Source organism: Setaria italica, chromosome I, assembly GCF_000263155.2.
Source record: "Setaria italica strain Yugu1 chromosome I, Setaria_italica_v2.0, whole genome shotgun sequence".
NCBI classification, from domain to species: Eukaryota; Viridiplantae; Streptophyta; class Magnoliopsida; order Poales; family Poaceae; genus Setaria; species Setaria italica.
The window spans coordinates 299403-315196 of record NC_028450.1 but is presented as its reverse complement, the minus strand read 5'-3'; the positions used below and the strand labels follow the sequence as shown (position 1 = coordinate 315196).

At 47.5% G+C, this 15794-nt stretch overlaps 1 protein-coding gene across 1 annotated transcript; it reads right to left on the bottom strand.

Annotated features, from left to right (window-relative positions):
* Positions 1-1973: 1973 nt before the first annotated feature.
* LOC101769910 (sucrose:sucrose 1-fructosyltransferase-like) lies at positions 1974-5468 on the bottom strand. Its single transcript, XM_004951151.4, is given in 4 exon segments — positions 1974-2992; positions 3538-3951; positions 3953-4434; positions 4850-5468. Coding segments are annotated over 4 exon segments (2007 nt in total). The 5' UTR covers positions 5274-5468; the 3' UTR covers positions 1974-2305.
* Positions 5469-15794: the final 10326 nt, after the last annotated feature.

Sequence of the window (15794 nt, the reverse complement as noted above, 5' to 3'; positions counted from 1 at the left end):
TAGAAAATGATTGGTACCTGAATCTCAGACGTGCACCTAGTAGGGAGGATGTAGTTCTGTGTCTCTTTTACCATAGTAGGGAATGCTGTCAGCTGCCTATCCTTTAGGGGTGTTTGGTTCCCACTCCTTAAAGTTTAGTCACGTCACATCGAATATTTGATACTAATTAGGAGTATTAAACATAAACGGCGAGACGAATCTATTAATCCTAATTAGTCCATAATTTGACAATGTGCTGCTACAGTAATCATTTACTAATGATGGATTAATTAGGCTTAATAGATTCGTCTCGCCATTTAGCCTCCATCTGTGCAATTAGTTTTATAATTAACTCATATTTAGTCCTCCTAATTAACCTCCGAATATTCGATGTGACACGGACTAAACTTTAGCTCAAGGAACCAAACACCCCCTTGCTGTTTGACCATTGTTTTCTCTTGTCAGATTTATTTGAGACAATATCTTTGGTGTATACATGTTTGTCGTGTTTGCCGCTGTCCATGGCGGTCGGTCGTGGTTAGCACATCTAACGGTCTGCTCAAAGTGGTAGATGTAACAAACTCTCTAGCAACGTGCTCAGGTATTCAACACAGAAAAATCAGTACCGTCGGATGTTCTGATACCCCACCTGAGGAATGTCAGAGCAATCATTGAAGCAATTGATACGCTACGAAGAAGTTAAGTGAAAGTCATACCATCGGAAGTTCCGGTGGCCACTTTTCTAATAGCGTTGGAGCAATTGCTACAAGGAAGGGAGAAACCCTAGACCATTGGATGTTCCGATGATAAGTCAAGAAAGATGTCGGACAAAGCATATTTTCTTTGAGAAGTTCCAGAAAGGTTTTGAACAAAAATCCTTTAGCACCGGATGATCCGACGGCACCATCAGAGAAAGCATAAGAACAATGACGTCAAGGGGATCCAACGGCTATGTGACGTGAATAGTGATACTGGATGATCCGATGGGGGCATTGGATAAAGCGTCGGATGAATTCCTGAGGAACTTGTGCGTGGGGAGCCAACGGCGAGTTGCACCGAATGTTTCGATGCAGGTCAAAAATATATCATTGGAACATCCGATGGTATCCTTTTTCACTAGCAATTGGAGCAACAGCTCTTTGAGTCCTTGGGGCTATTTATACCCCACCGCTCGCCCATTTGGAGTTGTTGGAGTGTCCAGGGATGCATTGAAGATCAAGACTCATGAAGAACACATCCATGCCACCAAAAGTGCTTAAGTGATCCATCAAAGGCTTAGCACAAGCTTAGGAGAGTGAGTAGTGCTAGGATAGACCTAGATAGGAGTGAGTGCAAAGTGTATCGACCTTGTGATCAGGTTCTAGAGTGAACCACCGCTGTGCAAGAGGTGAGCCAACGCCTCGGTGGCTCGCCGGAACGTCTTCGACCCTCCGGCTTGGTGTGGAGCAACGTTGACGACCTTTTGCGGGGGACGTGGAGACCCCCTTCCTTCATGGAGAAGCTCCTTAGTGGAGACATCATCAAGGTGACTGAGGGACTTGGTGTGAGACTTAGTGGCTGAGCCTTTGTGGCAAGTTAAGGGGCACCTTGAGAGAGACTTGGTGATCGGAAAGAAATACTCTTGTATGAGCACTTCAACAACGTAGATTAGTGATGGCTTAGTGCCTACTGATACCACGGGATAAATCTTTGTATCAATAGTTTGCTTCCCCTCGTATCCTCCTTACGTTTCCACATTTCATACTTGCAGCTTGTGTGCCTTTACTTTCCTAGAGTAGTATCTTGATAGGATTGGCTATAGGTTGTAAAACTTATTTTGTGATGAGGGTTTCACACTATATCAACCATAGATTGCACATCTAGATAGCATAATCTAGTTTATGTTTTGATGTAACTAGTGAAAGCCATAGGTTTAGCTTTTAAGTTGACTAATTCACCCCCTCCTCCTCTTAAACTACGAGCACCGATTCCTTACAACACCGAAAATATTGAGAGAATTAAAATCTAGGAGTACGTAGACAATTGACTCATGGGTGTTGATGTATGAATGTACAACCAGAGGCTATCATAATGTAGCCTTGCTTGCATCTTGGCGTCTTCCACTAGGTAGTATTCTCTCCGGCCCAAATTACTAATTGTTTTGATTTTTCATTTGGCACGGAGAAAGTACAATTGGAAGAAAGCCTCGAGCAAATAATAATTAGAAAAAAGGGAAACAAAAATAAAGCAGGGGATATCGAAAAGGGAAACAAAAATTGATAGGTACAAGCAGCAGCAGAAAGATGCTTTTCTCTGTATCAAAAAATGAAGTGGATAGCTGCATGGCTCAGAGTTGGGCCACGTAGTCGTGGTTGTAGGACGAGTCCATCTCGTGGACGACGAGCTTCTTGGCCGTGACCCGGGCGGCGGTGGCGTTGTTGAAGAGGTAGACGCCGGCGTTGGCGTAGATGGCCTCCGTCGGGTAGACGCGCGAGGTGGCCGTGGACCTTCCGCCCTGCGCGAAGCTCTCGACGATGGAGTGGTCGACGAGCACCCGCAGCGAGAGGGTCTCGCCGTCGAGCACGGGGAGGGCGCTGCCGACGACGCGCTTGACGATGTCGTTGGCGCTGGAGGACCGCGACTCGTCCTGGCAGAAGTGCGTGGTGATGCCGCCGTCGAGGCCCTTGGCGACGTAGAAGTAGACGGCGGTCTGCTCGCGGAGGTGCTTGTCGGCGAGGACGAGCAGGCCAAAGGGCCCGAGCGCGCCCCGGTTGGCGGCGCCGCCGCTGGTGCTGCAGTTGTAGCCGACGTCGGCCTCGTTGAGAGCCATGACGGCGTGGCGGTCGACCTCGAACTCGGCGACGATGTCGAGCTGGGTGGCGCGGTGGAGGTTGAGCGGGAACACGGAGCCGTAGTCGATGGTGATGCCGCTGAGGTCGGTGGAGTTGGTGCGCAGCGTCTCGACCTCATCGACGGGCCACTGGAGCAGGTTGCTGCCGGTCTTGGTGTCGAACAGCACCGTGCGGGGGATCGACTGCCAGCCATGGCGCAATTACTAGTTAGTTCTTGTTCATCAGTAATTAAGAGAAACACAATTAGTAATTAAGCTGGAACATGCCATGTCATCCAAAACTGACGGCAACTAACAAGACAAGTGCCAGTGCAACCATGGAAGCTAGCAAGTTGCAACTATGGAGCTAGCATGCCGCACATGAGCTCATCAAGATGACAGCCACCACTCATGTCCCGTGAATTGTACTAACAGCTTGATGATTATTAGTATTGGTATCTCAACAGTGGCCCAGCCAGCAAAGCTGACAGCAGCATGGACATGATGCCGACACGGTGTAAGTTGCAATTGCAAGCTAAGTGGGTGCCATTATATTATATTGTCGTCGTCCCATTCCGACGTGTCTTCTGAGCTGTCTAGTATATGTGGATCCCATTCCCAGCCCAGCCAAAAAGTGCACAACACAATAATACTAATGGACAGCAGTAAAATAAAGATGCAGAGTAGAGCATACATGCGACAAAAAGAATATACGATGCGAATACGAGCAGAAAGCAGCAAATGTGTACCTGGAGCGACGCCCATCCCTTGGACACGTCTGCTCTCTCCGAGTCGGTCTCGCCGACCCATCCCCAGAGCACGCGGCGGCGCTTCGCCGGGTCGTAGAAGGTCTTGGACGCGTAGAACTTGCCCCAGTCGTAGCGCAGGCCGATGCCGACGTCCCTGGCGGCGTCGAGCGGCGTCCACGCGTTGGCCGCGGCGTCGTACCGCCCAAGCGCGTAGTAGTCGTGCCGGTCGTCGTCCATGCTGGCCTTCATGACGTGCACGACGTCCCCGACGACGACGCCGTTCTCGGATATGGCGTCGGACATGTCGATGCCGTTCTCGGAGCCCCTGCCGCGTGTGCCCACGGGGTAGAAGTCGATGCACTCCCACATGCCGGTGCCCTCGACGCGGTGGAGGAGGCCCGGGAGGAGGTCGAAAGTGGATGAAATCCTTGGTTTTGTAGGTGACGGCGATGCCGGCGTGGTGGGGGTCCTTGGAGCCGATGACGATGCGCCAGGTGCGGTCGGAGGGGTCGAACCAGGCGGTGGTCGGGTCGCGGAAGTCCTTGGGGCCGATGGCCGGCGGCGGGAACAGCACGGGGTTGCCCTCGTACTTGGTCCAGTTGGTGAGGAGCGGGTCGGAGGGGTCGGAGGGGACGGCGAGGCACTGCACCTGCACCGACTCGTTGGTGGAGCCGGTGTAGAGCATGGCGAGGCGGCCGTCGGGGAGGGTGGTGGCGGACCCCGTCCACACGCCGTTGATGTCGTACCACTGGTCGGGAACCATGGCCAGGGGGAGGTGCCGCCAGTGGACAAGGTCGCGGGACACGGCGTGGCCCCAAGCGATCTTGTTGCCCCAGATCGCGCCGTCCGGGTTGTACTGGTAGAACAGGTGGTACCACCCCTTGTAGTACACGGGGCCTGCAACAACCATGGATTAGTTACTAGTATTACCATGCATATATCATCATGTACTCCATCGGAGAAAGATGTTGAGTGACAAGGACGATGGATGGAAGGATAGAGAAGAAAGGAAGCAAATAATGCAATGCAAAATTCTGGTGGTTTGTTGGACCATGGACGAATCCCAGGCATGGTATCCACAATTCTAGCCACCAGAATTTCTAAAAGCAACGGATGGGGATCAGCATCCACAACCACAAGAATGGGACAGCTAGCCTATGACTAATATAATTAGGTTGCCGATCCAACAGGCAACAGCTCCAGATGATTACTCGGATCGATCAAATAAGGGCAGTGCACAATGTATGATCAAGTGCATGGATTTATTACTATAGATGATGATTACTACAGAACGAACGAGGAATTGGCTTACCATTCGGATCGTTCATCCAGTTCTTCTGCGGCTGGAAGTGGAAGCCCGTGCGCTGCCATTGCAGCATCGCGTTGCTCCATGGGAAGGCGTTGCCGCCGCCCTCGCCGCCGCCCAGCAGCATGCCCGACGACGACGCGCCGGACGTCTTCTCCGACACGCCGGCCTCGGGGCCCCTGCTGCTCATCCTCGCCGCCGGCGCCGGCATGGGCCGCGGGGGCGCGATGCGGACGACGCCGGCCAGCGCCGCGACGGCGAGCAGCAGCGCGGCGGACAGGACCAGCGCCGCGGCGCACAGCGGCCTCCGGCGGCCGCCGCGGGCGCGGCCGGTGCCGGAGACCTCGCCGGACGCGGCGTCCGCGGCCGGCAGCGGCGAGTAGGAGTAGGGGAGCGGCGTCGTGGAGGGAGCACTGTCCCGGGTCTCCATTGTCTACCTAGCTCTCTCTGTCGACCTCTAGATGGATTAATGGAAGAAGAAGAAGAAGGAGGAGGTAGAATTAATGGCGGACGCGCGGCCGGACGGCCTCGTCGCCGATCTCGGGCCCCGGTTGGCCTTGTATTCTGTACTATTATTAACAAGAACACAAGTCTCGGCGTGTGAAGGCTAAGCGCTCGTCGAGATGGTATTTATAGGTGGGCAGAGTCTCTCACGGAAGGATCGATGGCTCTCATGCCTCTCTCCATCTTCATCTCCATCTCCATCTCCATCTCCTCCGGCGGGTCGGGTCAGGTTGGGTGTTGTGCTCATCATCCACTTGGATGGCCGCTGTTCGGCACATGGCACGGCCCCGTTGGGTTTTCTTCTCTCTGATCCCTGGGCCCGCATTGTCTGGGATCCCATCACCGTCGTTGCTTCCTCCAACAATACGTAGGTTCCGTTTGTTTCCGCTGTGGAAATAAGTGAGAATTCCGCCAAACGTTTTGCTTATTTTCACCAATTCTTGCTTATGTGGTAAGCCGTTTTATAGATTTGAACTACAAGAAGCGAGAAAAATTTCGCTTAGAGTATAATCCAAACGTGGTTAGAAGAAGCGTATCCAAACAGAGTTGTACTCCTACTCGTAGACGCCGCAGCAACATGGTGACGGAGATGGAGTTCCACATGCATCACCATGTTCTCCATCGTGTATCGGTATTGTAATGTAATGCGTACAGGAATAGGTTATCATGCACGCATGTTCTAGCTACTAGCTAAGTCCAACTCCAGCAGGATATGTACCAGGTAAATAATATATACTATTGCCGATTCACCCTATACATAGAGGCACGTACGTCTAGCTAATTTGCTTGGAGGTATATATCTGTTAATCGATTCAAACTCATCTAATTAATACCAGAATTAACCATGTTTTCACCATAATTGTGATCGATCAGTATAACAACAATGTTTAGTATAAGATTTTTTTTTTTTGGGCATGGCTCAAAGCAAGCATGGAACTACATTGCAAACTTTTCGCCGTGCTGTGGCTAGGATCTTGCGACGTATTGAGGAGGAGATATAGCTAGAATGGCAATGCAGCAAACCCATCTTTCTTAGCCTGACTTTCTCATCCTACAAACTGTGCGGATGCAAACCTGAACTTGTACAGTTTATGATTGATCGGGGCATGGCAGATGCATGTTCTTTAGGTTCTCCCGTAACGTGATGCCCGAGTGCTCAGCGCCGGCCGGCCGGCCGGCCACGTGAATTAATATCCCGATCTGGCGATGAATTAGGCCATCCAACTAGTAGAGATCTTCCTCATGCAGCTAGCTAGCTTGCCTTCCGTGTCGCCGTCAGTTGAGGAAACAAACTAACCATATACTATGGGGGCTACCTAGCTGCTTCCCTCCTCCTATCTTTACACTGTGGAAAACTGAGCAGTAGTCCCGATCGGAGAGAGTCACATCTCTCGAATATCTAATCAGGACTAACTATTCGGGATTAAAGGTCTGTTTGGGACTGCTCCACTTAAAAAACAGCTTCACTCCACCAACTCCACCTTTTTTAGCTCCACTCCACCAAATTGGGAGTTATGTACCTGTTTGGCTACCGGATGCAAATCTAACTTCAGGAATTGTAGGCTGCCTTGGAGGCCTTCTTGCTCTGTCCTTAGCTCTGGCCTCTTCCTGGCATCTTCTTGCCACGGCTATGGCTGACATTAGCTTCGTCCGGTCCAAGCTTGGGGCCAGCCAGGCCTTGGCCACCCCCAAACAGGCCCTGGCCGCCCCCAGCCAGGCCGCCGGCCACATGGTCATCCAGACCATCCACTGGGCTGGCCAAAGAGGGGCTACCGCCAGTCAGGCTGGGTGCTAGATAGGTCGCGCCTGCCCATGGCCGAGCCTCTCGCCATAGCCGAGCCCCTTGTTGGTTGTTGTGTTGAGGCCGCATGGCTGTCCTCATGGCCGCCGGCGGGTGGAAGGGGCCTCGGCAGGTGGACCTAGCAGCACGGGTGGCGTTGGCGGCAAGGATTCTTTGGGCGGCGTGTGCTTGGGGTCAAAATCGATCCAGACGGAGGAGTGATCAATGGAATTTCATCATTGGGGAGTTGTGGTCACTGGCGTCCATCTCGTTTTTTTTGCCGCCGGAGGGAAGGTAGAAGGCGGCGGCGGCAAACAGAAAATACGAGGGGAGGGGGTGGCACAACAGATGCGTCGGGAGGGAACCGAGGGGGCAGAACAGTACCGGCCCTTTTTTCCGAAGGGGTATGTGTAACAAGTAGCATTAGTGGGTAATTTCCACCCAACATCAAGATAAGGTATGAAACCTGTGTTTTTAGAGCATCCTTTGAGGAGCTCCAGAAAACCTTGGAGTTGCCCCCCAGATCCACATTTTTTCTGGAGTTGGTATAGTTGGAGCTGGAGGTGTTTGGCAAGATGATTTTGGAGCGGAGCTACAAAACCTGGAGCGGAGCAGTACCAAACACGCCCTAAAGGTCTCCCTCTTTAGTTCCGGTTGGTACCACCATGCATGCGCATGCAGGCGCATGCACGTGGCCCCTTTAGTCCCAGTTGGTACTAAATACTTTTTCTTTTTACCTTGAATTCTTTTCCATATTAATGCTAATTGTTACTTCACTTACATATATACATATATACGTATACACCCTTAGCATACACTATTTACACGTATACGCTCGTATTGTATGCATGTCGTATATATATTTCATGATGGTAATATTAATTTTAACTACTATATATACAATTCTTAGTATTTTACACATCAAACTAGTATTCATACAATTACTATATATAGAATAATTTGTCATCGTAATTCTTAGGATCCTTCCGTCGTGGTGTTGCTCGGTTTGGCTATTGAATGTCAATCGTAATAAAATTCTCCATTGGAATTTATCACCTCGTCCACCAGAAATCCTATGAGAGCTTCTTGGATTGTCAAAAGTCTCTCATTCGCCAAGAGTTCTTCTCTAATATGGATCATCTGTAATTTGGAAATATGTGAATGTTACACCAACAATTAAATATAAGGAGCTAGAAAACAATTAATTATTAATAGGTTTATTTTACGTATAGTTATATGGTCCGATATCACCTTGTCCCTCATGAAATGGTACATGTGCTTGCAGACGTAGTATCCATATAAATTATTCTCTTGTTCATGTCTCAAGCACTTTAGTGGAAAAAAAGTTATGAAATATTCGTGTTATGGAATGTACAAAATGCGCAAACTTCATGCATACCAAGGAACGTTGTACTGAATGTAAGTTTTTCTTTGAAATCACCACGGTGATGCTTACGGAATCATTTCCATGCACTGCGAATTAAAATAATGAATGATACAGTGTTAGGTGATAATTTAGGAAACAAGCATCCAACTTCTCGTATTCATCACCACGATAGAGGATACAATCATTAGGGCATGTGTGCATCTTCTGAACCTCCAATCCTAGAGAGCAAACAATCTATTTAGCTTCATATGTTGTGGACGACAATTCATTATTCTCGGGAAGCATGTTCTTTACAATTTTCGATATCCACTGAAATGTTTTATTGGACACACCATTTTTTGCCTTCCATTGCAGCATTTCCAGTGTGGTACCCAATTTTTTATGCCCCTACTTCCAATCTAGGTACAATAATTTTTTGTGATCATCTATCATGCGCTGCAACTTTTCTGATTCCTTCTCAGTTTGCAGTATTTTTATGCATCCCGTAGCACTTGATCATTCTCTATCTCTAAAACATAAAACAAAATATAATAACAATAAATGCATAAATCCTCTCCATTCTCCCTCATTGTAAAAAAAACTCATTTTTCTCTATCTCTAAAGTATAAAACAAAGCATAATAACAATAAATGAAGGGAGGATGAATTAGTTAACATTTACAACACTTTGGATGAGTGAAATCTTGACGAAAATGAGGGAAAAAATTAGGCAGGGGGCAGCACCTCCCTAAGCTTGCTTGCTCGCCATGGAGAAGGAGCCCGAGCTCTCAGTCTGATGAGTGGATCGGGCTTGGGGAGGAAGAAGGGGATTTTTATAGAGCGGGCGTTTAGTCCCAATTGGAAAAACCAACCAGAACTAAATGCCTCTCATTTAGTCCGTTGGTGTTACCAACTGGGACTAAATGATTAATCCCGGTTGGTAACAACAACCAGGACTAAATGAGAGACCTTTAGTCCCAGTTGATTTTTCCAACCGAGATTAAATGCTCCACCAGATTCCATGGTCCATCCTAACTGTTACAACCGGGACTAAAGGGGGAGCTTTAGTCCCGATTGATATTACCAACTAGGATTAAAGCTCTCGTTAGATGTGGCTGTCGGTGGTGGCCGTTTGGATCAGAGAGAGGACCTCCTTTAGTCCCGGATCAAAAACGTATGTCTCTGATCGAAAAGTCCTCTCTCTACTCAGTGTTAATTTAGTTTCGGTTTAATTGGATCCATGCTCCGGTACGTCTCTACATACAGCATCCCTCTAATTAATATAATTATGCTCATCGTCATCATCGCCGAGCTTATTAGCTTTCTCACTGCCAACTGAATTCGACTTTGGTTTTTAGCGAGTGATCGATCATCATACAGCTAGCAGGAAGAGTTGCCTTCTTGCTGTCGTTGTACCGTTGCTCGACCCCTACTGCTGCCATGATCATCACTTCGATATTACTATATTACTCCATGCATGGATTAACCCAGCTAGGCATGCGGCGCGAGCATGATGAATCCTATCCTAATACTATACACAACCAGCATGCATGTGCCTAGGCGGCCACTGCATGTTATGTTACCACTGCAAAAAATTTCATTCCTTGCAGTTTTGTCTTGCCATTTACTTGCCTGCCTCTGCTACCTAAGCTGAAATGCATGAAGCATGCATGCATCGCCGACAACAAAACTGTGAGTATTCTTCATTCTGCGCTGCTTCACTGAACCAACTATCAAGTAGGAGTATACTGGCCCTGTAGACTTGTATAATTACATGGACCAAGAGGAGATTCCATGGCCCACCAATAATGGAGACGCTGATGGCTTCCAACCCCGCCTCCTCTCTCGTGGTCAGCAATATAAGTCGTAAGAAGAACCATCAGCCTCGTCAGCGCATGGGTTGGCCTGCATGATAGATATATGGCCCACACCTTAACCCTTCCTTCTTGCTCTCTACGTGGAATTAGCCACAACTCAAGCATAGTCTACTCAGTAGATTCTAAGCCATCGAACCTACACTAATACAGAAATAGTAATCACTGCCGGACCATCACCGCCGGTTTAACTGTCCACAGCCCCATCTAACTTAAAACCGGCGGCGAAAATGACTTTCACCGCCTGTTGGTATTGTAACCTGATTTAAGACGCACCAACAGTGGAAGTGGGTCACGGACCCGAAAAAACAGTTGAACGGGGTTAAATTTATCTCGCGTCCGACGCCTCTCTCTGAACAGTGCGGTGGCGGGCGACGAGTGCGGCGGCTGGGCAGGCGGGCCATCCAGATCCGGTGACCTCCCAGGTGCGCCACCTCCCTCCCTCCTCTCTCTCTCTGTGCGCGCGCGCGTGCGTGTGTTGACGAGGCTACGGCGGCGGCCAGAGCGCGTAGCAGGGCGCGGCCAGGGGGTGCGGCGGCGCGTGGCCTGGTAGCACCTGGCCGGGCCAGAACCGACGGTTATATGACGGATCCAAAATCGACGGTGAAGGCCGGTTTGGAGCCGGCGGTGATGAAGTGTTCTATAGTAGTGCTAACTAGTTGGTGTTATGGATTTGTGGCCCCATCTTTTTCTCTCTTTTAGTGAGGGTGTTCTGTGATTATTTGTCATTTACTAGTGTGGTTCACCTACACATACATTGTAATGTATTGACAAGGACTCTTACTAATAAATCCAACAAAGCAAATGCCTTTGGTCCACTGCGCCCATACATCCTGTGGGTCATGCCAAGTGGCGGCATTTTGGTGAGCAGACAATGATGGTTCCCGGGCGGGCCGATCGCATCACCGAACCGAAGGAGCATCGACACGCCACATGCCTCTCTCGTGGACACGGTGGATCTATCGGAGTGTGAGATCCCAGCAGCATCTTGTTGTCACCGTCTACCTCTAATCCTCTATACTACTGCAGATCATCAACAGATCGAGGCAACCAAATCAGCAATGTGAATATGTGATGATGAACGGATGGTGTAGCAGGCAAGCAACCTTCCTTGCTGCCGAGTCAGCATTGTTTGGGTACAATAATGCAGGGGAAGCGACGCTGACACATCCTCTCCTGCAGGAACAGTAGGTAGGTAGCCCAACTGGTGGCTGCGCCTCTTTCCAAGTGTCCGGAGGTGCCACCTCAGCAGCCTCCAATGCTCACTGTTCAAGTACCCTGCCACAGACAGGTCATCGACACTTTGGCCTCGTTTGGTATGCCTCCCATCGGCTTCGGGCCATGTTTAGTTACTCCCAACTCCCAACTTTGACACTATGCAAAAAGAAGATTCCCCATCACATCAAACTTGCGGTACATGCATGGAGTACTAAATGTAGATGAAATTAAAAACTAATTGCACAGTTTTGTTGTACTTTGCGAGACGAATCTTTTGAGCCTAATTAGTCAATATTTGGACAATAATTCACAAATACAAACGAAACGCTACAGTGTGCTACAGTGCTGTAACAGTAATTTGGCACCTCCCAAATTCCCCAACTAAACACGGCCTCGGTTTCAGCACTATGCAGCACTGACAGCACTTTGTTCTGCTCCACCGGGCGTCCCTCTTTCTAGGCTTTGTTTAGTTCCCAATTTGGGAGTGGCAAAATTGGTATTTTGCCATAAATGTACAACTGTAGCGTTTCGTTTGTATTTGTGAATTATTGTTCAAATATTAACTAATTAGGCTTAAAAGATTCGTCTCGCAAAGTATAACAAAATTGCGCAATTAGTTTTTGATTTCATCTACATTTAGTACTCCATACATGTACCACAAGTTTGATGTGATGGGGAATCTTCTTTTTGCATAGTATCAAAGTTGGGAGTTTGGAGGAAACTAAACATGACCCTAGTTTATTTTTTTCACTCATTTTACTTTTTTTCACTCATTTTGCATTCCGAATTCACGCTACAGTTAAAAACAGTGCAACATAGTGTCGTGCTGCTGAAGTGCGAAGCTAAAACCGAAACCCGTGAACCCGTGCCAAGAGAACCTAAATTTGCACGCTCACAAGGTATTCCATCTGATTACTGCATTGCATGCACATTGCATTGGAGGGTGCTGTGATGCGACAGATAAGCAATAAGGCTAGCGGTCTTGGACCCGTGACATGCTACAGTGTTGTTGGCATGGCATCATCAAAAGCAACGCATCAACCTGAGTAGCTTGGTACCTTGATGCATGGCCAAGCACGACACGTAGCTCCCGTTTCCAGACTTGTCCTCGCTCGGTCGGTCGGCCTCGCAGGACCATGCACATATTATTAGCAGTAGGAAGCAAGGAGGAGATTGAGTTACAGTAATGATACCTACTCCTCCATTTTAAATTATAAACATAATCATATCTCTAAGTAAAACTATGCGTAAAAAATGAGGAGGTAGAAGAGGGACGGAACAACAACATCAATGTGGCGCCAACCTCCTACAATTATGCTAGCGATATGATGATGGATTTCGCATTCAGGCCACGTGGATCCACGCCGACGCCTTGTTCTTCGCTTTTAGTCATCCTGTGATGTGGTGTGATGGAGCAAGCTTTGTCCGGTTCAACCTCGTGGCGTGTATAAACCCCACGTGGACCCTGGACCCCACGTTCTGAATCCTGATGCCGACATGTACCATCATGCACACCATCCACTTTAATCATTTGCTCAACCTCAGATAAAAATAATTTTCGATAAAATTTTAGTCTTTTATGGTTTGGAGCCAGCCGCCGCCCTTGAGCGTTCATGCATGGAAAATTCAGCTCCTGCAGCTATCTTTTATCCATTTTTTTATGAGCCCAAAATGTTCTATTACAAGCACGGAAAATATATATAATTATACAAGTAGATTTACCCGCAAAGAATATATATATATATATGTATATACAAGTAGATTAAAAAAAAGGCCAGTACAAGTGTGTGGCCTTGCGAACAAGAAGAAGAATTCTTTTCACAATGCCAGCCACTAGACACGTCAGCTGTGACTCGGACATTGCACAACGGTGAATCCTGACCTCATCTTCGCTTGAGGCTCCCAGCCACCCTAAACCTTAAATTCTAAACGGCAAAGCGACAGCGCGGGCCCAGCTCCAATAATTCCATCTGGTGGCCCCCCCAAAGATGCATGCAGCAGAATCCAATCCAATCCCTCTGCATCTGCAGCTTGGCACCCACATGGCACTGCCAGCTCAAATGCAAACCTTTTCTGACCAAATTCAGATGCGGCTCTGGTCTTGTGCGGCTAATCCCTGCATACTTAGCCATGTAACCTGCTACTTGTTCTTCTCTTAATGAAATACGTGCTAAGGTACCGTCGCGAGAAAAAATCCCTACGTACGAGAGCGGTATCAGATCAAGGTCGTCAGGTCTGAAAGTGCCCCGAGTGTGTGTAATCTCCAATAATTACGTTTCTTTATTATTAAGCAGCTAACAACGGACGGACGTGTGCAGATTCTCGCTCAAATAATTGATTGATCCCACCAATAATTCACTTTGTTTAACCATTCCTGCGCCCGATCTTGAGTGCAAGGCCAACATTGCCGTATCATATTCAGGCAATCATTGCACAAGAGAACAACCGCCACCAGCTCAGCTTCTCTCCATCTCTACTGCACGAGAGCAGCACATGAAACTTACGAGATGGTGTAAGAGCACTGTTTCTCTGTATGTCTGGTAGCACCTGTGGACAAGTGGTGGATCTCAACAATGTCTTTTCTGACCACCTGTATGACCCACCCTTTTCTGTAGGTCTCAGCTTCAACTTAACAACAATGAACATTTTTATAGATAATGGAACCTCCTGAAAGAAGAGGATCAGTCCACTATTATTAGCACGTTGCTACACCCATAAGTTTCAAAAACGATTAGAAGCCAACTCACTAAAAGACCATCCATTTGAATTAAATAAGCGTAAAGCTGCCATCTCTAATCTCCGGCATGCCGAAATGAAGAGCTTCTCATTATTCTAACATCACCGCAACTTAGCCCAAAATCGGAGTCAGTACGTTCCCTGAATAGTACCTGCAAAAAAGTTTTTAGTCGATATTTGTCAAATACAATCTCATTTCGAGACAGCCATACTACCCAGCAAAAAGCTGATACCCCCGTTAGTAAGTATAGATATGGCTTGTGCCCCCTGTCTAACCTATGAAGAGAACATATCATTCATGGTTGTTATATCATTCATGGTTGTTGGTGGAGAAATACCAAACTATATGTATATAGCACGCTATAGAAATTTGGCATACCAACCATGAAGGAAAATATGATCAATGGATTCCTCATAACTACAAAAGTTGCAGCATCTATCCCTATTCCAATTTCTCCTAACTAAGTTATCTTTTGTTAGAATAATCCCTTTCTTTAAATACCACATGAAAATCTTAATTTTCAATGGTAATCTCATATGCCATATTTCCTATGTAACTCTAACTCCGGAACTGACGAGATGCTTATACATAGATTTCACAGTAAACAATCCATTTTTATGTAGAAACCAGATAAACACATCTGTCTCTTCATTAAGGTTAACTTGAACTACTCTAGTCAGGAGGTTGTGCCATTCTAATAGCTTAGTACCGGCTAATTATCTTCTGAAAGATATATTAAGCGATATAGCACTAAAGACATACAAGTGGTGTGTTTTTTTCTAACTATATTGTACAAGTTAGGATATTGGGACATTAACGTCCTGTTTCCAAGTTATCAATCTTCCCAAAATCACTGAACTGAAGCACCATTTCTTCTGCATTTGAGGGGGTGGTCACCAGAAACAAGCCCTCTGCTTGGATTTAGGTTAGCTTTATGCACATAACCATGATATAAATTTTCTCCAGCAAAGCGGCTGGGAGCAAACCACCCACCTGAATTAGATTGGGCAATAAATCCTGTTCGTTATTCGTTTATCAAGTAATACCGTATTTTGTAATTGGAGTAGCAAGTGGAAGAAGAACAATTGCCACACAGCTGTGGTCTACCTCAAATCAGGTATTGGAGGTTACACTAGCTTTCTTTTTTTTTTAAAAAAAAGATCCGATCAACCTAGGCGAAGCGAAATGGCATTGTAAATAAGAAGACATGCACACTCATTTTGCTCGAGATGAATAGACAATGGAAGCCCTATTGGTTGGATAGGGTACATGCTTAACATCACTCACTGGGCCAGGCCGGCCAGGTCGATGGGCCTTTCCGCTATTCAACATGACCACAGAGCTGAAATTGCTGATGACATACAGAAACCAGGCCCACACCGATTAAGATTTTCTTTTTATTAGGACGACTCATCTGTTTATGCAGCAGAAAACTTCACGGCTTCACGCGATAAATGTTTTGAGGATGGCAAG